This window comes from Mitosporidium daphniae, assembly GCF_000760515.2.
Source record: "Mitosporidium daphniae strain UGP3 chromosome Unknown contig-11, whole genome shotgun sequence".
Classification (NCBI taxonomy): Eukaryota; Fungi; Microsporidia; genus Mitosporidium; species Mitosporidium daphniae.
Window position 1 is genome coordinate 36,530 of NW_013546711.1, and position 23,428 is coordinate 59,957.

At 44.3% G+C, this 23,428-nt stretch overlaps 12 protein-coding genes across 12 annotated transcripts; 3 read left to right on the forward strand and 9 right to left on the reverse strand.

Moving 5' to 3' along the window:
• Positions 1-44: 44 nt before the first annotated feature.
• DI09_11p250 (uncharacterized protein) lies at positions 45-1,001 on the reverse strand (the record flags this gene model as incomplete). The annotated part of the gene is made up of 1 exon (XM_013383953.1): positions 45-1,001. One exon carries the CDS (start codon positions 999-1,001, stop codon positions 45-47), a length of 957 nt encoding a protein of 318 aa, XP_013239407.1.
• Positions 1,002-1,384: 383 nt separating this feature from the next.
• Positions 1,385-2,986, forward strand: DI09_11p260 (uncharacterized protein; the record flags this gene model as incomplete). The annotated part of the gene is made up of 1 exon (XM_013383954.1): positions 1,385-2,986. The coding sequence occupies one exon, from the start codon at positions 1,385-1,387 to the stop codon at positions 2,984-2,986; it is 1,602 nt and encodes a 533-aa protein (XP_013239408.1).
• Positions 2,987-4,105: 1,119 nt separating this feature from the next.
• On the reverse strand, positions 4,106-5,313 carry DI09_11p270 (Hsk1-interacting molecule 1-like protein; the record flags this gene model as incomplete). The annotated part of the gene is made up of 5 exons (XM_013383955.1): positions 4,106-4,156; positions 4,196-4,558; positions 4,581-4,890; positions 4,918-5,147; positions 5,176-5,313. 5 exons carry the CDS (start codon positions 5,311-5,313, stop codon positions 4,106-4,108), a joined length of 1,092 nt encoding a protein of 363 aa, XP_013239409.1.
• A 740-nt stretch (positions 5,314-6,053) lies between these two features.
• Positions 6,054-6,869, forward strand: DI09_11p280 (uncharacterized protein; the record flags this gene model as incomplete). Its single annotated transcript, XM_013383956.1, has 1 exon — positions 6,054-6,869. The coding sequence occupies one exon, from the start codon at positions 6,054-6,056 to the stop codon at positions 6,867-6,869; it is 816 nt and encodes a 271-aa protein (XP_013239410.1).
• Positions 6,870-7,380: 511 nt separating this feature from the next.
• DI09_11p290 (ABC transporter B family protein) lies at positions 7,381-9,423 on the reverse strand (the record flags this gene model as incomplete). Its single annotated transcript, XM_013383957.1, has 2 exons — positions 7,381-8,897; positions 8,958-9,423. 2 exons carry the CDS (start codon positions 9,421-9,423, stop codon positions 7,381-7,383), a joined length of 1,983 nt encoding a protein of 660 aa, XP_013239411.1.
• Positions 9,424-9,983: 560 nt separating this feature from the next.
• On the reverse strand, positions 9,984-11,501 carry DI09_11p300 (uncharacterized protein; the record flags this gene model as incomplete). Its single annotated transcript, XM_013383958.1, has 3 exons — positions 9,984-10,671; positions 10,904-11,246; positions 11,372-11,501. The coding sequence occupies 3 exons, from the start codon at positions 11,499-11,501 to the stop codon at positions 9,984-9,986; spliced, it is 1,161 nt and encodes a 386-aa protein (XP_013239412.1).
• Positions 11,502-11,704: 203 nt separating this feature from the next.
• DI09_11p310 (mitochondrial membrane fission protein) lies at positions 11,705-12,230 on the reverse strand (the record flags this gene model as incomplete). The annotated part of the gene is made up of 3 exons (XM_013383959.1): positions 11,705-11,913; positions 11,984-12,077; positions 12,105-12,230. 3 exons carry the CDS (start codon positions 12,228-12,230, stop codon positions 11,705-11,707), a joined length of 429 nt encoding a protein of 142 aa, XP_013239413.1.
• A 546-nt stretch (positions 12,231-12,776) lies between these two features.
• On the reverse strand, positions 12,777-13,856 carry DI09_11p320 (uncharacterized protein; the record flags this gene model as incomplete). The annotated part of the gene is made up of 1 exon (XM_013383960.1): positions 12,777-13,856. The coding sequence occupies one exon, from the start codon at positions 13,854-13,856 to the stop codon at positions 12,777-12,779; it is 1,080 nt and encodes a 359-aa protein (XP_013239414.1).
• A 618-nt stretch (positions 13,857-14,474) lies between these two features.
• Positions 14,475-16,473, forward strand: DI09_11p330 (putative pre-mRNA-processing protein Prp40; the record flags this gene model as incomplete). The annotated part of the gene is made up of 2 exons (XM_013383961.1): positions 14,475-14,709; positions 14,741-16,473. 2 exons carry the CDS (start codon positions 14,475-14,477, stop codon positions 16,471-16,473), a joined length of 1,968 nt encoding a protein of 655 aa, XP_013239415.1.
• An 869-nt stretch (positions 16,474-17,342) lies between these two features.
• On the reverse strand, positions 17,343-19,743 carry DI09_11p340 (GPI inositol-deacylase; the record flags this gene model as incomplete). Its single annotated transcript, XM_013383962.1, has 3 exons — positions 17,343-17,477; positions 17,534-19,504; positions 19,621-19,743. The coding sequence occupies 3 exons, from the start codon at positions 19,741-19,743 to the stop codon at positions 17,343-17,345; spliced, it is 2,229 nt and encodes a 742-aa protein (XP_013239416.1).
• Positions 19,744-19,983: 240 nt separating this feature from the next.
• On the reverse strand, positions 19,984-21,033 carry DI09_11p350 (superoxide dismutase; the record flags this gene model as incomplete). Its single annotated transcript, XM_013383963.1, has 3 exons — positions 19,984-20,199; positions 20,231-20,788; positions 20,818-21,033. 3 exons carry the CDS (start codon positions 21,031-21,033, stop codon positions 19,984-19,986), a joined length of 990 nt encoding a protein of 329 aa, XP_013239417.1.
• A 66-nt stretch (positions 21,034-21,099) lies between these two features.
• Positions 21,100-23,293, reverse strand: DI09_11p360 (uncharacterized protein; the record flags this gene model as incomplete). The annotated part of the gene is given in 11 exon segments (XM_013383964.1): positions 21,100-21,263; positions 21,286-21,406; positions 21,423-21,559; positions 21,596-21,728; positions 21,767-21,883; positions 22,017-22,164; positions 22,191-22,495; positions 22,525-22,621; positions 22,655-22,834; positions 22,867-23,119; positions 23,149-23,293. 11 exon segments carry the CDS (start codon positions 23,291-23,293, stop codon positions 21,100-21,102), a joined length of 1,800 nt encoding a protein of 599 aa, XP_013239418.1.
• Positions 23,294-23,428: the final 135 nt, after the last annotated feature.

The following is a 23,428-nucleotide window of genomic DNA, read 5'->3' on the forward strand; positions in this document are numbered from 1 at the left end:
AAAAGTTCGCCGAAAAATGGACATCAATGCATTTGACTTGAACGTCAGGCGGAAAATAGAGGAAGAAAATGGCCCATCACAATGCGAGGCAGGTCAAACGGATCGCGCTTAACGTGAAGCCACAATAGAAAAGAAAGCGAGGATGTCTCAATTTTCAGGCTAAATGATTGGGGCGCCGACAGGTCGTTAGCAATGCATAGGTATCGTTTCCAATACAAAAATGCAGACTCGGGAGACATCAGTTCATAAATCCGTAAAGTGCCACTGGCAAGGATTTCCAGAGGTATTTTCAAGATCTGGCCAAACTCCCTATTTGCAGCGACAAGCTCCCCTGAGCTGCGCCAGAGTGCGACAGGCGTCCCCGATAGTCCCATGATGTAACTGGCCTCGGACACTTGACGTAGAAACGATTTTTCACAGTGAACGAGATCTTCACAGGAGAGATTCCTGATCGTGTCCAACAGCGCCACATTGTAAATCTCAAATAGCGACAAAAATTCGGTCAGTTCTTTCTTATCGAAATTCTGCCTTTCGAGCCAAGTTAATAAAATTTTGTTTGAAGCATCGTAATTGAAAGGAACAATGTCGCTGGATGAATAAATCGTTTCAATGGATCGGTCCAAATCCTGTTTTGTCAGTCTCCAATCAATAAAGCTACCTGGCGACGAAAGCGATGGAGCAAAGGAGGGCTCGTCGCTTGCGTAAAAGTCGGGGATTTCTACCAAGTCCCGCAAGTCCTTGTATTCTGACTTTAGTAAAAATGCATCTCCAAATTCATCATTCTGGATATCCAAAGCAGCTGGCGGGGCGTTAGATGTCGTTGTCGTCGTCGTCGTCGTCACGATGGCATCCTTAAGCAAGTACTTGCATAGCTTTCTTTGGCCCTCGACGCATTCTTGGTTCTTATTGAGACAAGGATTACATGGGCGTTCTACCAAGTGTAAGGTGTGCAAAAAGTACCTTCTGAGCACTGTAAATGAGACCTCTGACAATAAAGGCATGCATGTATTATTTTTTTAGTCGCTGGTTTTACAGAAGAACTGGAAGAATCCATTTGCGTTTTCAAAAATTAATTTATAGCAACCACTTCACGCCCAATAACCCCCTTCCTTTTAACACTGCAAACGAGTTAAAGGGGAAAATAATATCGTATGGAAACGAGACCCCCCTGCTCATGTAAATAGTCACGGTGTTTATTCAAATAAAAACAGCAATACCAGCTTGCTTTGCGGCAGCTTAAAATGCCCCGATTAACAAATGGCAAGCTCATGTTGATGAGAACTTGAACCCGGTTAAATGTGGCCAACCCCGATTGGGCGGGCGATTTTATTAAAATACTTTTTAAATTTTAAGCAAAAAGTAATTTTTTTTTGCATTTCCATTCATGAGCTCCAGTTACAGTTACCAATCCTCCAGCTCTTCCTCCGGAGATTACTTTTCTGGATCCTCTGCCGCTGCATCTTCCATGCCATCGTCTTACAATAGTAAATATGCAGATCAGAATAGCGGATATGGCAATTCATATGGATCTTCAAACAGTAAAAAAGACGACTTTGCTGGGGGGCTTCCAACGCAATCGTGGGAAAATATGCAACTAGTGCCTTTTGAGAAAAACTTTTACCGTGAAGCCCCAAGCGTTTCGGCCTTGACGGCATCCGAAGTTTTTGAGATAAGAAAGTCGATGGGAATCACCGTTTCTGGCGAAAATATCCCAAAGCCGGTGGTATCCTTTTCTGAAGCCTGCATGCCTCCTTCGGTTCTTCGAGAAATAGAAAGTCTAGGGTTTACCAAGCCGACTCCGATCCAAGCTCAAGGATGGCCGATGGCCATGTCCGGGCGCGATATGATCGGCATTGCCGAAACGGGATCTGGAAAAACTCTTGCATATCTCCTACCTGCAATCGTTCATATTACTGCACAGCCTAGCATAAGACCTGGAGATGGGCCCATTTGCCTTGTGCTTGCCCCTACACGCGAACTTGCCGTTCAGATTCAAGAAGAATGCAGAAAGTTTGGACGTTCCGCCAGAATTCGATCTCTTTCTGTGTATGGCGGGGTTCCAAAGGGCCCCCAAGCAAGAGAGCTGTCTCGTGGAGTGGAAATACTTATTGCAACTCCGGGCCGTCTTATCGATATGCTCCGTGACAGTCGAACGAATTTGAAGCGGATCACGTATCTGGTCCTGGACGAGGCAGATCGTATGTTGGATATGGGATTTGAGCCCCAAATCAGAGCCATCGTGGACCAAATCAGACCAGACCGGCAAACGCTCATGTGGAGTGCCACTTGGCCAAAGGAGGTTCAGCGCTTAGCGGCCGACTATTCCCGCAGCCCGATTCAAGTGAACATTGGGTCTCTTTATATCTCTGCAAATCACAGAGTGCGTCAGATTGTGCGAGTCTGTTCTGAAGACGACAAAAGAACATTTATTCTGCGAAACCTTGAAAACATTTCTCGCGAGACCCAAAACAAAACCATCGTTTTCACGGCAACAAAGCGAACCGCAAATGATTTGGCTCTTTTTCTCAAGCGTGAAGGATACTCTGCCCTCGCAATTCATGGTGACAAAACCCAAGCTGATCGCGACTATACGCTTGCTCAGTTTAAAACGGGAAGGTGCTCGGTGATGGTTGCAACGGACGTTGCTGCTCGCGGCCTTGATGTGAAAGACATTCGATTTGTGATAAACTACGATTTCCCCTCGTCTGTGGAGGACTATGTCCACCGAATCGGAAGAACGGGAAGAGCCAATACATACGGCACTGCCATCTCGTACTTCACGCAGGATAATTCCAGATGTGCAAAGGATCTTATTGCTGTGCTGAAAGAGGCCAGCCAGGAAGTGGACCCCGACATCGAAAACATGGTCCGCAACAGAGGCGGGGGCCGTTCTAATGCCTTCAACTCGCGCTATGGATCCGGGGGTGGCGGTGGCGGCTCTAGATACAACACCAATTCCTATTCTAGAGGCGGCCGTCGCTGGTAATTTTTTATTTATATAATAAATGTCGAACTTTCATCGCATGCAATGTTGCATGGGCTGCTGACTTGCGTTGCCTACAGTCTAATGTTTATTATAACCGGATCGGCCATGCAAGGCTCAACAACACGGCATGTGTGTGTGTGTGTGTAGAGTGAATTGGCCCGTTTTGTCTAAATACACGCTACATGGGGAAAAGCAGGATCCTCTTTGACTTGAGGTCCGAACTCTTGCCATCGTTTTTGTCGCCATGACATATGGCATCTCCCTTTCTATATTTGCTTTCAACGGTGTTGCAAAGCGTCGATGTTCTGAGGTTCCTTTTTCCGATGCTGAAGTTTTCATTTGAATTTGATTGGCCCGCCGTATTTTTCAAGGCCTTTTTTGTCAGAACAGAAAGCGGCGATGCTGCCTTGCAAATCCGCTTTTTGGATGCACAAATTGGACTTGAGGGCGATGCTGAATGGGAATCCTTCAGTTTAAGAGGACACTCGGACGACAATTGCTTCTCAATTGTCGATACCCTTTCGATGTCCACATTCTCCTTGTTGCTGGAGTTGGGCGTGCCATGAAGGGCGCGATGCTGAGAAGGAAAGAGCTTCTCAGCTTGTGGGTCTAAATTTCCCTTGGCAGGTGCGGGGGAATTTCCGATCGATGCAAAGGAAAATGGATGGTGGGGAAACTCCTCCGGACACCGGGCGTTGATGGCATGCAATTGCAATGGTTGCGGTGCTGGAAAAGAGCCTGGATTTGCGGCCATGCTGCCTTGCAGCATCTTAGATTTGCCATCATTGGGAGATTTAAGCGTCACTTTTGTGATGTTGAATCTTTTAGCAATCGGCGATGAGAGATTGAATATCGAATCAACATGGGGGCTTCTCAGTAGCGAGGTGTTTTCAGGATCATGCTCCGAATAAGACGATTCAATGCTGCTGTAAACCAAATTGTAATCGGCTGGATAAAGAGTCCTTCTCAGCGATCTCGGCACCTTTTGGTTGGCTGGCTCGGATAGGCTAAGTGGAGCCAAAATGGCTGAGGACAAGTAATCTTGGGACGAAATTTCTTGCGATGCTGTTTGGGAGGGATCGAGGAGAATCCGTTTAAACGAAGAGCTGATAAGCTCGTCTAAAGCCGAATAGTTTTTGGATGATTTTGCAAATTTCCGGTGGAACGGCTCTTTTATATGCTGAAAATTAACATCCACGCTAAACATACCTCGTCCATGTCCGTGTATTTTTCCAAGCAGCATTCGCAAAACCCTGGCTTTTTTACACGCTCATATCTAGACTTTTGATGTGCCATTGAAGACATGAAGCTATGGTGGACACCGACGTTCGATGAAACGCCCTTCGAAGAAACGCCGGACTTTCTGACCGACTGAACAAGAAATGGGCAAAATCCAAATGCAGCAGCAAGGTATAGCGTCGGATATGTCGCCACCTGGTTATTGTCGCCAGACGTTGCCGGCGGATATTCCTTAAAAATCGGCTTGTAATAGTGGAAAATATCTTGGATCATCACAAAATGATGCTCAAACAGCTTGAAATTCTCGGATGCTCTTTTTACTGTGGCAGAGGGCTTGATTTTCATAATCAAAGACGTTGTCGATGCCGTCGATATTGTGTGTGTCAGCAACCTGGAAATCTTTGCCTTTTTTTCGATCTTGATTTTTCCAGACGATTCTTGAAGCGCCTGGAGGAGGCTTGAATTGTCCTTTGATTTTTTGTGCGGCACTTTGACATTGAGCGACCGTAGGATGGTAAATAGCTCTACCGATAAAGTAAATGCTTGCAAACGCCATACGGTTGATCGACCAAATTGTAATTTTCATTTCAAGCGCCTTTTTTATAAGATCCAAGGACCGCTGTCTTTCAGACCCGACCGTGGCGGAAAGAATCATCGCAATTGACCTGAGAGTTGCTAATAACTAGACTTACTTGCAATCGGATGGCGAAAACACCGAAACCGGCGTCAACAACCCCTCCTTTGTTGGCTTCCAGGTGGTCGATGAAATTGGACTGGCCATTGGAGAGGGACAGAGCGCCGATTTTGGCGGCTCCTGCGGCTGAGACACCCGTGCATCGATCCTTAGCTTTCTCAAATCGTCCGAGGACACTCTGTTTGTAACCATGTGTGTCACATCGATACTGAAGAAGCTTGTAACTTTCTACGGCAATTAAACCAGACAAAAATACCAGTCCAATCGACGAAAGCGTAGAAATCAATTTGGCAGAAAGATCCCTGTCCTCAATGTCCAGGTAAAATAGAGAGCATGGCGAAAGAGAGGGAAAGTGCACATTTGCCGATGGCGCGGCGAGTCGAGCAGATTGCATGTAAAAATTGGGCGCATTATTAGCCCTCAAATGGAAGGTTTACAAATTAAAGTTTCCGGTTGAAATTATTTTTCACAAAGCTGAAGCTTGATGTCGTCGCTCTTTTATGACGAGATCGAAATCGAGGACTTTGAATTTAACGCGTCCGAGCAAATTTATTCGTATCCTTGTCCCTGTGGCGACCGCTTTCTTATCCATCTCGATGAGCTCGCCCAAGGCGAAGAGGTGGCACGGTGTCCCTCTTGCTCGCTTATGATCAGGGTTATCTACGACGCCGTCCAATTTGCTTCATCCCCCATGAAGCTATCGGAAGAGGCGATTTCTGTATAAATGCTCGTTGAGGAGCAGAAAATTTCGGCGTACATTTTCGTTTTCGGGATGTACATCCCATAATGCTATTTTTTTAATAAACGCTTTAATGGTGCGCTTTTTTATTTCAAGCGTTTTAATTTTTGTTCTTGGACAATCAGTGTGGATCCTTGATAACGGTGGATCCTCAACTTTTGCACCCGAGATAGAATGTCTGTCACATGCCTGGGCACCTGCACATTAGCGATAGCATTGAGTGAGCGGGAATCAGGACGTGCCCATTTATACACACACATAAATTAACAATGGCCCACACGCACCAATAGGACTGCCGTATTATTAAGGCGCCTTTTTATTTTACCAAGTTTACAAATTTGTTGCCCTAATTATTTTGTAACACTGCTTCGTTGGCCTCGGAAGGTTTTTCAAACATGTTGCAAGATCTGTTCCATACCAATGAAGACGATGCCGTCGCCGCCAGTTCTGGAGGCCAACCCCCACAAACGGTCCGGTCCTTTTCACATCATATGAAAACTCGACCCGTCGAGATAAAGCTAACCCTGCTCAACCAACATCACTCACTCTGGGCAAATTGCCTATGGAATGCCAGTGTAGCAATTGCAGATCTGCTGGAAACAACGTTTCTTCCCCATTGTAGCGGAAAGCGTGTTCTTGAACTGGGATGCGGCGCGGGCCTCCCATCGCTTGTAGCGCATCAGCTTGATGCAAAGGAGGTCCTTCTCACCGAATATCCAGAAGAAACCCTTTTAAAGATTGTTAACCAAAACATTTCTATAAACATCAAAAAGGGATCCTCCCATATCAAGGCTAGCGGTCTGCGATGGGGAGATCGGCAGGAGATATCCAAAATCCGCGCTGCCTATCCAGATGGCTTTGATTTGATTATTCTCTCTGATTTGATTTTCAACCACTCTCAGCATATCCCGTTGTTGGCCACGGCATCGGCTCTTCTCAATAAAAATAGCCGCGACGCCATGCTTTTAGTGGCCTTTTCTCACCATCGGCCACACAAAATAAGCGAGGATTTGAACTTTTTCCATCTGGCTGCACATGGCCGCGCTCCCGAAGAGGCTGGACACAACGACACCTTTCCGGGGCTTTCTTTTCCGCCATTTATTGTGGTGAAGACAGATACCATCGTGATGCAACCCATGTTTGAACATGACAAGGGCGACCCTGTGATCCGCTCCCAGGTCCATGTGTACACCCTAAAGCATGCCCAGTAATTATTTAAACGACTGTACTCACTGCATGCTCGTTGATGCAATCACTAGGATAACGACATAAGTTTATTCAACACCATGTGGCATTTACTTGCTGCACTCCGCTTCAAACTCTTTGCCGTTTGAAATGGCCAATAATCACACTTGCACATCGGCTGGTAAGTTGCATGCCCAAATTCAATGGATTAATTTTCACATCGCACTTGGAAACTGGCGGCTTTGTGCATTTGAATTATCTCAACTGGCCACCTGCAAATGTGATACTGGCTCATCAAAAAGATCAATATCCATAGCATGAACCGGCGGCCTCCAGTGGCAATTTAAATACCCCAACCGCTGCAAGGTTTCAATTGACTCGAACAACAAATTACCGACCGGCACGCATAAACAGAAAGTTTGTAAAAAAATTAACCACTGGGCGCCCCGCCATATCGAAATCATAGTTGATAGAAAAAAAGAATTAAGTCTCTGCGCAGTGAACATAATTTGATTATAAAGCGTAGAAATGGCACGCTCAACAAGAAAGCTCGTTGTTTGATGGAGTGACATTCCACAAATCGGCAAAAGGGCCTGGAACGGCAAGCAAATCTTTCCAGTGGCCTTCTTGGAGAATAATCGGCTGTTTTGACATATCACTGCCAACTACAACAATCCAATCGGAAAAGTTTGCTACCGTTGGGATCGAATGTGTGACCATAACGAGAGGAATATTTCCAAGACCATCAAAGAGCGCCTCTAACACTCTGACTTCGGTAAGTGTGTCTAGCCAGGCAGTTGGTTCGTCCATAATGACCATCTCAAGGGCAGGAAGAGCTTGTCCATCCATTAATGGGGACGACAAATAGTTTCTTGCAAAAAGCCTCGCAAACGCTCTTGCAATCAAAACCCGTTGCCTTTCTCCGCCAGAAAGGCTACAACCGCGCTCGCCAACCTCCCTTGTCATCATCTCCAGTGGGAGATTGGCGGCAAGCATTGCATTTTGAACGATCTCCTTCAATTTGTCATTTTGCAGGGGTGTCAGTTTTGCTTCCGGTTCGACCCCGTATGCAATATTTGCAAAGATGCTTCTAGAAAAAAGCTGCGAGACGTCTTGAGGGATCCAAATGCATCGAGATCCCAGCTCCATGGCAAGTCTGCGTGCCAAAGTCGATTTTCCTCCACCAGAAGCCCCAACCAGCAATATTCGCCGCTTTCCAACCGGAAACAGTGAACATGTACCCACATGGTGTATACTGGGTCCTTGTAGATCCAAACCTATCGATCCTTTCGCTTGCTGTTTGACTGCATCATCATATACCATGATCGCCTTGTGGCTAGTCGTGGAATCCTTCCTAGAGAGCATTTGGAGAAGAGACTCTACATCAGCGAGGGACTGGCGTCCCTCTCTATACGCCACTCCGAGAAACCCAAGCGGATTTGCTAGTTGAAACAGAAGCCCGTGCATCAAAACGAGATCACCAGGTGTGGTTACAGCGCCTACAAGTCCAAGCCAAAGCATTGCTGCCATAGAGCTTGTAATCAGAACACCTTGGACGCCGTTGAGAATGGCAAGCGAGGAGGCCGTTTTCAACGACGATTTCTCAAAATTCTCCAAAAGTCGTTCATGTCTGCAATTCTCGACGACCCTTGCCTTTGGTGTTGTGTGAATGGCCTCGCTATTCAAAATGGACTCCAATAATGAGGCAGAGACTGCTGTCTCTGCGGCATTCATTTGTGCACGAACAGAGAGCCTCCACTCCGAGATCACCATGGTCAATGTGGAGTAGAGCGTGACCCCGGTAATGGAAATGGCTGCGACATGCCATCCAAAGTACGACCACAGCATACCAATGACCACGAGACACTCCAAAATTGTCGGCGTAATGTTCAGAAAAAGCGACGAAGTCAGGCCCTGAAGTGCTCTGGCACCCCGATCCAGGATTTTAATCACGTGGGCAACCGGTCGGCCAGTATCTCCTTGCCTCTCTAAAACGGGACTGGTAAGGGACTCGAATGCATATCGATTAATGTCTCTGATGACACCCTGTGTAACTTTTGAGAAACAAACGTTTCTCAACTCTACGAACCATTAAATTGATCTCGTTATCATACCGCCACTAAGCACGGACGCAAGGCGGGCCGCCGTCCACCCAAGCAATAGAAAAAACGGGGCACCAAGCATCGAAGATGCATCGGGAGCCACAACGGTAGAATCGATGATTTTCTTGAAAATCAGCGGTACTTGCACGTTGAGAACTTTGCTCAATGCCAGCAGCCCAATGGCAGAGCCAATCAATATCCTTCGCTGATTGAGAAAAAACGGCTCTTCCCGCCAGATAAATTTTTTCCATAAAAGCGCCAACGTGCCAATTGGATCCTTGGCTCCTGATTTTTTGACGACAGAGTAGCAACGTAAATTGCAGCCCCATGGCGCAAATGGTTTTGGAACAAGCATATTTCTGACATGGGGCGGTGCCAAGAATTTGGCATCCACAACAAAAGGCTGTGAAAAAACGGATGAGGCTCGCGTGGGCCATTGAGGGAGTATCTTTGAACGTCCAAAGCGAAACAGAGACATCGATAAAGCTTAGGCTGTCAATGAAAAAGCCACTCGCAATTAAAATTAATTTGTGCTGAAAAATAAGTTCAGCTCCAAGTCAATTGAGAGATATTTTTGGCGAACATGAGATCCACATTTGGAGATAAAAATGGCTGGCAAGTGCAATCGATGTGTGATTACTTTAAATTGTCGACCTTTGACGAGAGAACATTTGAAACACCTTGATTGAACCTGCACCTCGCATCCAGAAGACGTTGTGAGGCTTGCACGCCGACACGGGTTTGGACAAAATTTATTGCAAACAAACAAGTTACTGATATGCAGATCCATTGGCATCGCCAATGCAAGTGAGCAGCGGGACGATTTTGAAATTCCTTCTTATTATAAGGCTGATAATATCCTCTTGCTGTAAAAGCGTGGGCTCATAAAGATCATGCTGAAGCGAGATCCAACCGGGAGACTCGCGCGTGCCTGTGGCCACAGCAGCCTCATGGCTCGAGAGCCCGATATTGTTCGGCGGAAGGGCAGCCACAAACGACGCATATATCCTTGAAGGATGCTTACGGTAGTGCCTCCAATCATTTGAATCCAAGTTCCACAAGATGATGGTGTAATTCAACTGCTTCTGCAGAATGTTTTGCACACGCTCGTTGATTGAGCCATATGGGGGTCTCATAAACTTTGGGCGGACACCTACGAGTTGGAAAGCATATGGTACCCGCAGAGGCAAAGATCATGTCTGAAGTCTTTTTCATCTCGTCGATGATTTCTTCGTCTGGGATGGTAGTAAGATCCGGATGGCTCCACGTGTGCGAGCCCAATACATGGCCCTCGGCGACAATTCTCTTGATAGTTGCTCGAGAAGAAGAAGTGTTAATATTTGATCCGATGACAAAAAAGGTTCCCTTGACTCCATAATCCCGAAGAATGTCGAGAATGCCATCTGTGAAGGAAGAGGGACCATCGTCAAAGGTGAGCGAAATAGCTTGTGGAATTGAGCATCCATAAAAGATCTTCTTGGATGAGACGGACCCTTTCTTGTCATTATTTTTGGGTTTCGGTTTTACATCAAGTGACCTTTTGTCGTCAGCAGAAAATGCTTTTGCTTGGGGAGATGCAAAGTCAGTGGTGATTTCTTTTTTTGCAGGCGTATTCAGAGAAACGGTGGTCAGTGTGGAGTCCCAACATCCAAATATACATCCACTTTTGATGGTGCAGTGCTCTTCCGTATTTCCACAATGCCCATATTTGAAGCAACATGGATAGCTATGTGGACACACGTCCTTTGCCGTTTCCAGGGTGCATTTTATGGCGTCCACAATAAACGAAGAGTACGACAGACAAAAAAAGATCACAAGAAAAATGTTGCGCATAAACATATGTGGAAGAAGGAACCGCATCGATGCATCTTCTTATAAACGATCCAAAGATAAATTTTCATGATAAAGCATCGATTTTGACATGTCAAATGTTGGGGCCAAACAAATGGCGATAATACCAGCACTCTTGAAAGACTTCAATTTTTCGGAGAAATTTGAAATTCAGCGATTTGAACAGCCCAATGCTGGCGTCGTTCGATTCTAGGATCTTTGCAATTGCAATGCACGAGATTTCCTGTCCATTCAGTACGGCTTCTAAAGCGTTAAAACAATGCATACCGACATGGGAAATCAAATGCTCCAATGACTCTTTTGCAAATCCCTTTCTCCTGTTTTGAGAGTCGCCAATCATCACCTGAAGCTCGATCACCAGATCTGCCGACAGTGAGGGATGCTGGAATTCCTCGACCGGGCATAGCGTTGCATTAAGATCCCCAACCATCGTGTTATCGTAAATATCCTCTGCAATGATTGAGATCATCTCAGGATCCCTTTCCCATCTGGCTTGGCATTGATATTGCTCCTCAATAGATGGAAAGCATTCCGAAGATGTGTTCTCTATGAGAGGATGAATGGAGATTGATTACCAAGATTTTCTGGATCCGACATCCACTGATGATACCTTGGAACATGGCTCTTTGCATAGGGGACGTATCTTAGTCTGGCAGAAGGCTGTGAGCAGGCGGCTGTAACAATTTTTTCCTTTGGAAACATCATGGTGTCAATGGGGATGGGATTTAAATTTTTATTCCGGAAATGTTTCCTACACTAAAAATCTTGAAAATTTACAAGTAAAACTCAACGTCCCCTCTCCTCTCTAGCCAGGTATCAATCAGAACGCCTTGATGAGAACAGGGTAAATAGGGTTCCGGTGATGACAGCAGCAACGCCGCCCACAATAGCAATCCCGATCAGACCATCTACACAAATGAAAGGGACATCCAGGAACCTCTCGAAATTTTCTTTTTTATCAGGCGCTGTACGGCAAGTGCCTGTTCATTGGTTGGCTCGAAAGCCAAGAGGTCGTTTACGCATTTTCTGGCAGCCACGAGATCATCTTGGCGGTAGTAAGCAATCGCCAAATAATATAGACAATCTCGCTTTCTATCTGGAGATCGCTCGAGCAACTCTATCGATCAGAGAAACAGGACAACCTTTCAGCATAAGTATGCCTTTCTTGCAGTCATTTTGGTACTTACTGCGAGTCAGTCCCCATGCATAGGAAAAAGTGACATCGTCTGTTGGCCCGTTTTTACCATCCCTTGTCTCTTTTTCATATACAAGTTCAAGAGCCTAAAAAGGTAACCATTGCAAAGCTACCCTTAGCTCTTCAATGGAAATTTCCAAAGCATTGATCTCAGGTGCAAATGAAATATACGAAGAATTGGAATCGCCATCGGAATCGCAAGATTCCAATATACTACCAATCGAGGAAAATGATGGCATTTGAAAGGACATCGAATGAAAATATAAAATCGAGTGGATTTTAAATTGACCCTAAATCATCATCATCATCATGATGATGAAAACTTTTAGTTGGACTTTAAACTGCCCGTAACACACCGGTGCATTTATTCCTTGACGGCCCATTGGTGTGTACACAATGCCAAGGCCTTTTAAATGCATTTATTTGCAATTAATTTGAAAATATCGACAAATTTGACCAGTTGCCTTTTGATGGGATTAATTGGCCACTTTTTTGTCGCCAGTTGCCAGTAATTCCTTGAGCGATGCATGCTGAAAGGCGTAGAAAATCCGCTCGGTAGGCGAAAGGTTTCCATTTTCCGAAAGACAGCATTCAAGATTCAGTATGATATCCAAAGCAATCGATTTGCTCAACATGACAAGCTCGTTTTTGCTTGAACATAACAGTGGAAGTTGATATGAAAATAAAATAAATAAATTAGAAATGATCGAGTGTTGCTTGACAAACTTTTCTATTATTGGCTGGCCGCCAATCTTTATGCTTGATTGGATGCACTACAGGAAATTTCAATAAAAAGCTCGTACCTCGAGAATGGCAACCATGTCCGGCAAGCAAGATGCGCTCGATATTGAAAGCAAGTGAACCAGCAGGTGCTCGATGATATGCCTTTTGCGAAAGATCTCTTCATCCAGCGAATTTTTCATTCCTTGGCGAAGGATTTTCAATATGAATGATCTTTTGACGGGCGCACTTTCTGGGATGGTAGAAAACCAGAAATTGGTAAAAATAGGAAGGTCGTTCGAAATCAAAGTCGAATGAGAAATTAAAATTTTTACCAGCTCCGAATAAAGAGCGATCGAAAAGCTCGGCAAAGACGACAAAGCAGATGGCTGCTGATGGTTTTCAACCGTTAATACATTAGCATATTCGGCAAATAGCCTTGCAACAATGGGGGCCAGCTGTGTCTTGCCAGATGAAACGTCCCGCCGGTCTTGTTCGGAAAAGATATTCTGTACAAGTGTGGAGAGCCATCGTACAAGCCGCATCTCTGGAAAATCCTCGTTTACGATATTTGGAAGGAGAAATATTCTTTTAGAAAAAATATCAAGACATTGGAAGGCACCCTCTCGCATATAAGGACATTCTGAAGAAAGCATCACGACCAACACAGCAAAGCAGTGGTGTGAAAAGAATAGTCGAAGAAACTTGCGATCAGCGGCCACGTTGCAGGGGTGATACCGAAGCAAAATCAAAAGGTAATACACCAAAAATTCTGGATCATAAATACTTTCGTCCATAAAGGGAAATGCAGGGTTTTCGTCGCTACAGCGATGTCCGGTACCAACAGCAGGGGTGAGGCAAAGATGCAGCGGGAAAAACTGAATCGTTTTGTACAGCCTACTTTTGTTGAGCGAATATATCCAGGCAGTAGGGTCACTCAGCTTGAACAAGGTGTTTGGTTTTGGGGCTGGACCTTCCAAAGCCAAAGACTGGGTGTTTCGACCTGCAAAGAGGACCTGATGTGCCAGAACAAGGTAAGAAGCATCCCGATCCATGTTCTTGATTTCCCTGAAAACCTTCCTATCCAAAGCGCTCAAAGAGGCCCCATACGTGCAGACGGTAGCCCATGCGACGCTGTCTATCATAAAGCCTTTTAAAATATATAAAGTTGACAAGCAACCCTAGCATTCCAAATTGTTATTTAAATTGCAAATGCCCAAATCAATGATTGGTGCATATCGGAATGTCAATGAAATGCCACGTGGTGTGAAGAAAGCAGACCGTGACAAAGTGCAGACATTGCGAAAAGATTTGGGCCAAACCTCTTCCTAGAGACCTAGAGCAAAAATCCAGATCCAAGGATCCTACCGAATTCACCTGATCTACAGGATCTACATAGCCCACGCGCAAACATTCGCTTGTTGAATTTCTTAAAAGACTGGTTAAAGATTTAAAAGGGCCAGATAAATGGCAAAAATGATCTCCAATTCCGGGACCATTGCTTAAATGCTTAATTTGATGAAAACATTTTGTTTTCAAATTGCGAAAGCTTTGCAACAGGACGCTTTTTACGGTGTGCTGCGAATTTTTTCATTGCTTATTAGTAAATTAGTCGAATCCGATATTTGCCATGTATCTTTGATTCTTAGCTCGTATTTATGTAGCGGTAAGGCTACCCCGCCCCCCTCCAATACGGCAATTAAAATTTCAAGTTGAAAAACTGGCTGCAAATTTTATTTAATTTTAATTTTGATATCATTACGATGAGCGAAAACCAAGCTCCGTTTAATGCAGACGGGCAATCTGAACGGCCTCTTACTTCCGCATGGAGTGTTCACAAAACGGCAGAAGGAAAAACATATTACTATAACAAGGAAACCAAGAAAAGCTCGTGGGTAATCCCCACCGAGCTTGATGCCTCTGAAAAAAAGCCTGCCAATGTCGTGGTCGAGGATCCTACCTTGCCTGCAGGGTGGAGCGCCTTTAAGACACCAGAAGGTATTGCATCTATTTTTACTTTTTTCGCTAGGCAAAATATATTACTTCAATTCTGAAGCCAAAAAATCTTCATGGACACATCCTCTTTCCAAAAATACGGTTCCACAACTGAGGGCATCGGAGATCGCAGAGATGATCCCGGAAGATCAGTTTTTCTATCTTCTCCGAAAATCGGGAATTTCTTCCGACTACACATGGGAATCGGCCCTTCGATTAATTATCAACGATCCAATCTATTCCTCCGCCCTTAAGACAGTTTCGGAGCGAAAGGAGGCTTTTGCAAAGTATCTTGTGTTGCAACGAGAGCGAGAAAGGACCTTGGCGGAAAAGGCAGAACAAGAGAAACGCATGGCATTTAAGGCGATTTTAGAAAAAACGCCGAAAATCCACCTCACTACAAGATGGCGCTCCGTTATGCCGCTATTCACTGGCGAGCCGGCTTTTCTGGCCCTTTCTTCTGAAAGGGAGCGAGAAATGATTTTTGAAGAGACAATAGACAAATTGAGAGAAGAAAAGCATGCCTTGGAGCTGGAGATGCAAAAGAAAATCAAGGGAAAACTTCGTATGCTGCTTGAAAAGATCAAGTGGTCATTCCATACGTGTTCGTGGGACACCATAATGCCTCAACTTGAGCAGCAGGATGAATGGCATCAAGAGGATCCGGATTTTAACGCCATCTCCAAATTGGATCTTTTACTTGCATATGAGAGCATTGTGTTGGAAGACCAGGAGGCTTTTTACCTTGAAGAGCGACGAAGGAATGAACAGGAAAGAGCTGATGCAATTAGACGACGAATTTGTTTCGCTTTGCATTTGGAGTCCTTGGTCCACAAGGGGCTACTGACTTCGTCGTCCCAGTGGATTGAAAATGCTTACCCAATAATCAAGGATTCTCCCGTATTCAAAGAGTTGCTTGAAAAAAACGCAAGTGGCAGCTGTCCACTGGATCTGTTCTATGATGTCATTGATAGGCTTGAAGCCGAACAGAGCGCCTTTAACGCCCAAGTTAATCGATACCTGCAAGAATATCCGCACGAGATCCTTACAGATCCAAAGGCTCTTGCTAATATTTACATCCACGCTGAGGAGATCTCGCAACGTTCAGAGGTTTTTTCTGGGCTTTCTCCGATTTCGCCAAGAAATCGCGCAATCAAGTCTTTTGTTCAGTCTCTTTTCCATCATTTAGAAAATCTCTTTTTTTCGTGCAGAGATTTCAGAGAAATTGTTCCTTTGCGTGATAAAGAATTTTCGTTGCGCCCCTTTTCTCTGTCTTCCAGAATTCCAACTGCAATGCTGGAGAAAAACTACAGAACAGGACTTCGTCGCCTCGTGTACTTTACATGTGCAGATGCTCTGCTTTCGCAAAAGCGCGAGGAAAAGAAAAGGAGCCATGCCGCCAAAAGGGTGCTTTATGATGAATTCAAGACTTATCTCAAGTCCAACCGCTCGTTTGTGCTAGCCCACGACACCTGGGTTGCTTTCCGAGATCAGGTGTGGATTCCTACGCTTCAAACCGAATTTGGAGCGCTTGGTGAGCATCTCGCATGTCGCGCCTTTGAAAGGTTCAAGGAAAAAGCGGCCTCTAGCAATCCCAAACAGCAAAAGCTCGATGGAGGTGCTGAAGATACCATTGCTGCGAATTCCGCCCAATTGCCGGCAGCATCAAGGCCTGTGGTTTTCAAGACCTTTTCCAGGGCCTCTACATCTGTGAGCATCTCCAGCGGCCGGCCAAGAGCCATCTCCTCATATTCCGATATTGCCTGATATTTAAATCTTTGATCACGTCGTATGTTTGCACAATAGCGTTAGATTGGGCGTGTTAGATTAAATGTACCATTGGACCCACCATACTATCGTTTCCACCGCGAGGATTGCCGCCGCTAGGATCTTTTCCTTATGCCCCATCTTTAGCAGTGCTAAGGGGACGCTCGCTTTCACCATCAAGGGAACGTGCGTACAGCTGCATTCTGTATCTGGGTAAATACCTCGGTCATCAAAACAACAGCAAGTGAGTTCAATGGCCATTCAACGCACCGGCCTCGATAAAATTCACTCCCAATTTCGTGTGCAATGATGCTCGACTGGCTGGCTAAAGACATTTATTTAAAGACCGATGTTTCTGCAAGAAAAGTAAGAAAACATAGATCACGATCGGATAAATGTAAATTCTACAAGCACTCAGCACTGGATTTGTACAAATGGTTACAAGCCATAAGGCAAAAGTAGTGGACATCAAAAGCGGCCCGATAAGTCTTTTTGGCAGCATGTTAATTAGTCTGTTGAAGGTGGATGTTTCAAAAAAAAGCAGAACCAGCGATTCATTGGGAAAGTACGAAAATGGATGGCTTTTCCATTTCCAACCAAGCTCTTTGATAAGAATCATGGCACTATGCACCGAAGACATCATCCCAAACAAAGATAATGAGCAAATCAAACCAGAGTAGATACTCGAAGACCTCTTCCTAGTATGGAAATATATGACGCCGAGGAAATAAATAAACAAGTTTGGGTGAAAGGGAAAGACAACGTATAAAAACAACCCGACTCGCAGAACCAACCTGTCGAGCTGGTTGAAAATAGAAAAAAGAACAAAGCTAAATGGACTTTTGGATCCAAGCAAATAGTAAAGCGATTCAAACACCACACAGACCAGTTCCATCGTGATCTCGGTGATCGACAAAAAGGACACCGTAAAATAAAGAGACATCAGCATCAATAGATACTCCAGACTTGATGGAATAATATTCATTTGAAAATGCAGAAACATCCTAAGAAACATGATGGCCAGGCAATTTACAGCAATGCAAAAGATCATTTTCCTCACCGGAAGCTTGCTATTAGCAGAGGCCTGTAGCGAAACAGCAAAGAGGCAAAATATGACGGGATAGAAATACATTATCCACGGAAAATACCATTTGAAAGCCAGAGAAATCCCCAAAAGCTTTTCCGGAGTAAACAGGATCGATTCGTGGACTTCGTATCGTGGATCAATTAGCATCTTAATGATTAGGGGATCAAGAGGAGCCCCGGGCTTGGCATCTTGCAATGAAATTAAATGCGAAAAGCGGTAGGTATTTGATCCGCCCCTTGTAACGACCGATTCTGGCTTAATATCTAAATATTTCTTTTCAACTTGCGAATGGAAGAAAGCCTGGATAGCATTGGGTGGTGAATTGGCGATCACATCTGATTTGGCTCTAAGAAACACGGTAAGGCGAAGAACTTGATACTTTGGCCTCAAGTTAAGTATTGAGATTTTGATTTGTGACATTGAACAAGATGAGCTAGCAACGCTTATGGCATCATAATTAAGGAAATATGCAAAAAAATAATCCAAAAGCCCAAACGATAGCTTTACCGAGAGTTTTGCAGCGCTCGGGTCCACAGGCAAGGATTTCTTATTGCTAATGATGGAAATATAAGATGACGGCGAAGAGGCCCAAGACAATAAACTTGAAAAGCGGGACTTTTGGTGGTAGTTTAGCTTGGAAGACAAAAATTGAGTCTCTTCCGAATGGACCATGGAATCTAAATACGAGTTGCTACCTGAAAAATTAACAAATGGAGAAAAAGATTCGAAAACCGAATGACTCGGGGGCAGAAACATGTAGCTTTGATCCAAGGATGTTGCCCTGAAAGGCAGAATGATTATCATCGCAGGCAAGATAATATCCCTTTTCAATTGCGAATGGAACGGGATGTTAATGGATGAATATACCGAATTGAGACAAAAAGATTTCGAACCAGCGGGGTAAAAAGACTCTGGAAGATTCATATGTGGGCCCATGAGCCCAGATACTGCTCGTAATTTTCCGTTTTCCACCTCAATTGACGTGATATTTTCAATAATGATATGATCTTTAACGGGCTGTAAGCTCGTCGAAAATTGGGCTGCACTTGATGAGGCACTTTTTAAGATAAGCGCAAAATGTCGATTGTTTCCGATGAGCCCTGCCAAGTCATTATGGTCCAAATAAATGTCCCCATTTGCAGGCAAAAGGATCTCCTGATAATAGATATCATCCCGACCCGATTTGGTGCTTGAATATGATACTTCCCTGGCTGGAATGTTCGAAACATCGGGTTCGTCGTCGATGATATTGCCACTTTTCCAATATGTTGATAGGTCCGATAATAACGCCTTTGAAGATAGGCTGGGATTTTTTCTGTTTCTCAATTTTTCGTTTTGAAGGCCAAAAATGAGCCCAATGTGAACAGCCTTTATGAAGGGGAAATTCCAAACCGACATTTGATGTTCCATCGATGCCCAAACCAGCGGCATTTCGGAGGTCATCACATTCAGAGTAAATTGCAGATCGCTTTCCTCAACGATTGATAGCTCAGAAGGGACAATAATGTCTCTAGTGCCTGGAGAGAACGAAATCAGCGGAGGAACGACATTCGCGCCAGCATCGCCATTTGGGATGCGAACAATCTTTGAAAGGTGGCTTTGATGTATTTTGGAAAAAAGATCCTCAAACTTGCGGTCAAGAGCTCCCAAGCAACGTGCGTGCGGAGTATTGAGAGTGATTACCATTTTCACTGCCGACGGTACATCGGCGTGGGCCAAGAGTTGATGATCCATATAAACAGCACCTTTAGCAACTATTCCGCCCATGGAGTGTCCAATAAGAATGATTTCTTGCTTATTTCCAATGGAAGAGTAGAGGCCAGAAAGAAATTTGACGATTTCTGTCAAATACTCTACTTGACGCTCGAGAATTTGCCCCGAAAAGGCACTGAGCTCCTCGGCAAAATCAATGCAAAAATAGTCAAACTTTATGTCGAAACGCGACTTTATCTTTTCAGAGTACGATGCAAAGCTCCTGCATTGCCGTGGATGAAGATCACGGGGATTCCAGAAAACAACCGATTGAACCGCGAAAAATTATTAAAATTTTTGCCATTTACCTGGTTTAGGTTTTCATTTTGCAAATTGATCTCATTTGTAGCTTCTATGTACAAGAATAGGCGGTACGGAAGATTGGGATGGCCGGGGTTATCATTTACAATTTCAACGTATTTTGGCCGCATAAAAGACACATGCTCCCTGGATTCGTCGAATTTGGTTGAAAAATAGAGGAAAATCAGATAAAAAAGAATGCCACTGATGAAAAACGACGCCACCGCTGGAGAAAGCAGCTTTGCACGCACAGCAAAAGACATTCCAGACTCGCCAACTTTTGATGTTTGTTCAAAATGAAATTGATCAATCAAATATGACAAAGTTGCGATAAATCCATTTTATTGATTTTACTCGTTTTATCAAAGCTCCTATTTGCTGGCCAATTGATACCGGCTTGCAATGTCTTTCCAATTTATAATGTTCCATATTGCCTTGAGATAGTCGGGCCTCACATTCTTATATTGCAGGTAATATGCATGCTCCCACACGTCAATGCCCAACAGCGGCACCAATCCTACTGTCGCGAGGGGATCTTGATTTGGAGTGGTCGTCATAACGAGCTGCTTTCTGTCTTTGCAAAACCCCTATGCGTTCGAATTAATAAAGCTAGCATACAAGCCATGCCCAGCCGGATCCCTGGACCGCTGCCGCCTTTGCGGATAGCGTTTTTTGCATATTTTCGAGCGAGCCGAACTGAAGGCCAATGGCCTGGTACAGCGCACTGCCTGGATCAAGCTCTGCGAAATCTTTCGTGGGACACAGGTTTTTCCAAAAAATCGAATGATTTATGTGGCCACCGCCATTGAATTTGATCATGCTTTGCAGGCCTATCAGAGCGCCAATATCGTTTGTGGACTCTGCCTTTAGCTGCTGTTCCATTGCCGTATTGAAGCCATTCACATAGGCTTGGTGATGCTTTGTGTGGTGAAGCCGCATGATATCTGCAAAAATATAAGGCTCCAAGGCATTGTAATCATAGTCAAGATCGGGCAAAATCGCCTGGTTTTTCGATGACATCAGCGAGAACAATCTCTTGTGTGAACGCAAGATCATACTTGCTTTCATTGAAGTTAAAGTGATTAAAAGTCTCGTATGCACCGGCAAAACCTTAAAATTGAAATGGTGGTTTATAAATTTAAAATCAATCGGCAATACTTTGTCTACTGGGCGGATCTGGGTGAGTAATATTGAGAGTAAATTACAGATTGCCTTTTCAAAAGCTCCAAAGAATTCGTGCCCTCCCGAAATAGTCGCTGTGCATCTTCTGGAGAGCAGTTTCTGCCCTCCGAGAAGGACCGCTTAATTTTCCTGATCGCATACTCGCGTATGTTATATTGTGGAAAGTTTCTGGCTTCTTTTAGCAGCATTTTGTAAAGCTTCACAGCATTAATTGCCTGAGGATGGGTCGAAAAGTGCATCGTTGATTGATTGGTCTGTTGCTGGTAATGTCCAATTAAAATGCCATTTTTTAAAAGTAAAATTTATTAGTAGCCATCGGGTGCACCTTGTTTTCTGGGATCCGAGACGGCTTCGATAACTCCATTGACCGGATTCCGGTATACTAGCTGTACCATTGATAAATATTTAAATGCAGAAAGAATGTTCACAATATGGCCCCTCGATTTCAAATGTTTAACAATGTTGGTATCTGCACCAAATTCCAATTCAACCTATTGGGATTAGAAAATCGGGTATAGAACGAACAAAGTCTGGCTTGTATTGATGATACAGCCGAAGGTGGGAAACACTTTCTTCTGCATTCATCTTGTAGTCGAAAAGATTGATAACGGTCTAGCAGATTATTTACTTGTTGCATTCTAACCTGTATGGTTGCGGATATGATTCTAGACCCGCCAGCGCCGCCAAGCACTGCCTCCACTTTTGACGAATTTCTTCCAAGTATGATCAGTGGGCTGCTAGAAGAAGCAGGCCGTTTTCTAGGCCCTGATATTTAGTGAGAACGATGTTCGCCCTTCTTACCAATAAAGTTATGCGGGTTTGGAGGCAGGATGAACGAATTATTAAAAGAACTTAACGAAAAGTCGTCCATTTCATTGTTAAAGAGGATTCCAGTCTCATGGTCCAACACTTTGCTTCCAAACTCCAGATTTACCTGGTAAATTAGTGCTATAAACGTGCGATGGGCCTTACCGTGCTTGTACAAGATACCGCCATGCCGTGTTCATCTAGAACGGACACATGGGTAGTTCCATGATCATCTTTCTCCTCAAACTGCACGTCATAATATTCGGGCGGAAACGTTTGCTCCTAACAATAAAAATCTACCAATCTTCATGCCTTTGAAATGAGGCTGGATTTCATATCAGCCATGCCTGCGGAGACGATTTTTTTCTCGAATGCTTCGAGAGTCTCCTAATGCATAAAAAACGGCTTTACGTACTTTGAATGGGGGAACGGGATCACCAAGAAGAGATCTGCTTGCATAGCCATGCTTCAAAGCCTCAACAAGTATATGGATGTTTTCCACTGTATTACGGTTCAATTTGAAGCGTTCCAAAATTCCTAGCACTTGAAGCACGATGGAGCCACTGAAATAAACGAATTCCATGCATACCTTGCAGGAATACCAGCAGTGATCACTTTTCGGTCGCGATAAAAACCTTCCAAGGGCTTCCTGATGACGACGTTATATGATCCTAGGTCCTTCAGGCTAATAATTGCCCCCGCTTTTCTTAGGTTTTTTACCATAGTCTTGGCTAGTTGGCCATGGTAAAACACATCTGCTCCCTGTTCAGCGATAAGTTCAAGTGTCGAGGCTAGATTTCCTCTTTTTAGGATTTCGCCCTCGCTGTAGACGGACCCGTTTCTGGTATATGTTTTTGATAATCCCTCCTCGTTGAGAATAACTGACTCGAATTTCTTTTAATGAGGGTCAATTGTTCTGATACCTTTAAACGCATTGCCAATTCCGATGGCACTCTAAACCCTTCCCTTGCTAGCTTAATTGAGGGCCAAAAGAGATCTTTCCACGGTAATTTTCCAAATCTAACATGTTCGGTAAATGCACGCTACACATACCTTTTGTGAGCTTCTGAAAAGCCCTTTATTTCTGCTGGAATGGCAATAGATAGAGGGCCTTTAACAATTTGGCTTACATCGTTTTCAAACATTTCTTTATATGCAAGAGAGGGTGCTGTCTCCCGAAAATCGATCACTATGCTTGTCCCATTTGGTTCTCTGATGAGGATAAAGCCGCCCCTACATGTTACCACTTTTCAGCCAAAATATACCCTCCAATTCCAGATGAAAAATTATTTACGACCCCTATGCATACTAAGGAAGCAATGGCGGCATCCACAGCACTTCCCCCGGCCAATAGGGTGTTTTTTCCAATTGTTGAACACAGACCAACCTCGCTTGATACGGCAGCTTTGGTGTACACCCCAATGGGCACCGTTTTTGACTGTTTCCCGATGTTTCCAGTCGATGAAGAGGTATTCAATAAACTTGGTGAATAATAGAAGGATATGAAAATAACACCGCCTAGGAAATTATAAAAATTTTGGCCATACAAAGAAACAAAATTAGTGCCAAAAATAGGAGGATTTTCCTTTTCCTGTAAATCCTGCCCCGGCTGCTAGTTTTTGGCACGGTATTTGATCTGTCGCCGCATGGTGCCTGATACGAGTGGATGTTGCTACTTGAGCCTTCTAACATAAATATTGCTGCTAAAAAGGACGGAACAAATTATGATCAGAATTGATTGATACAATATGAGCCAATCAGATAAATTTCTTCAAAACTCGCATCTGAAACTGGCCATGTACTCCAATAAACTTGCCATCGATATTG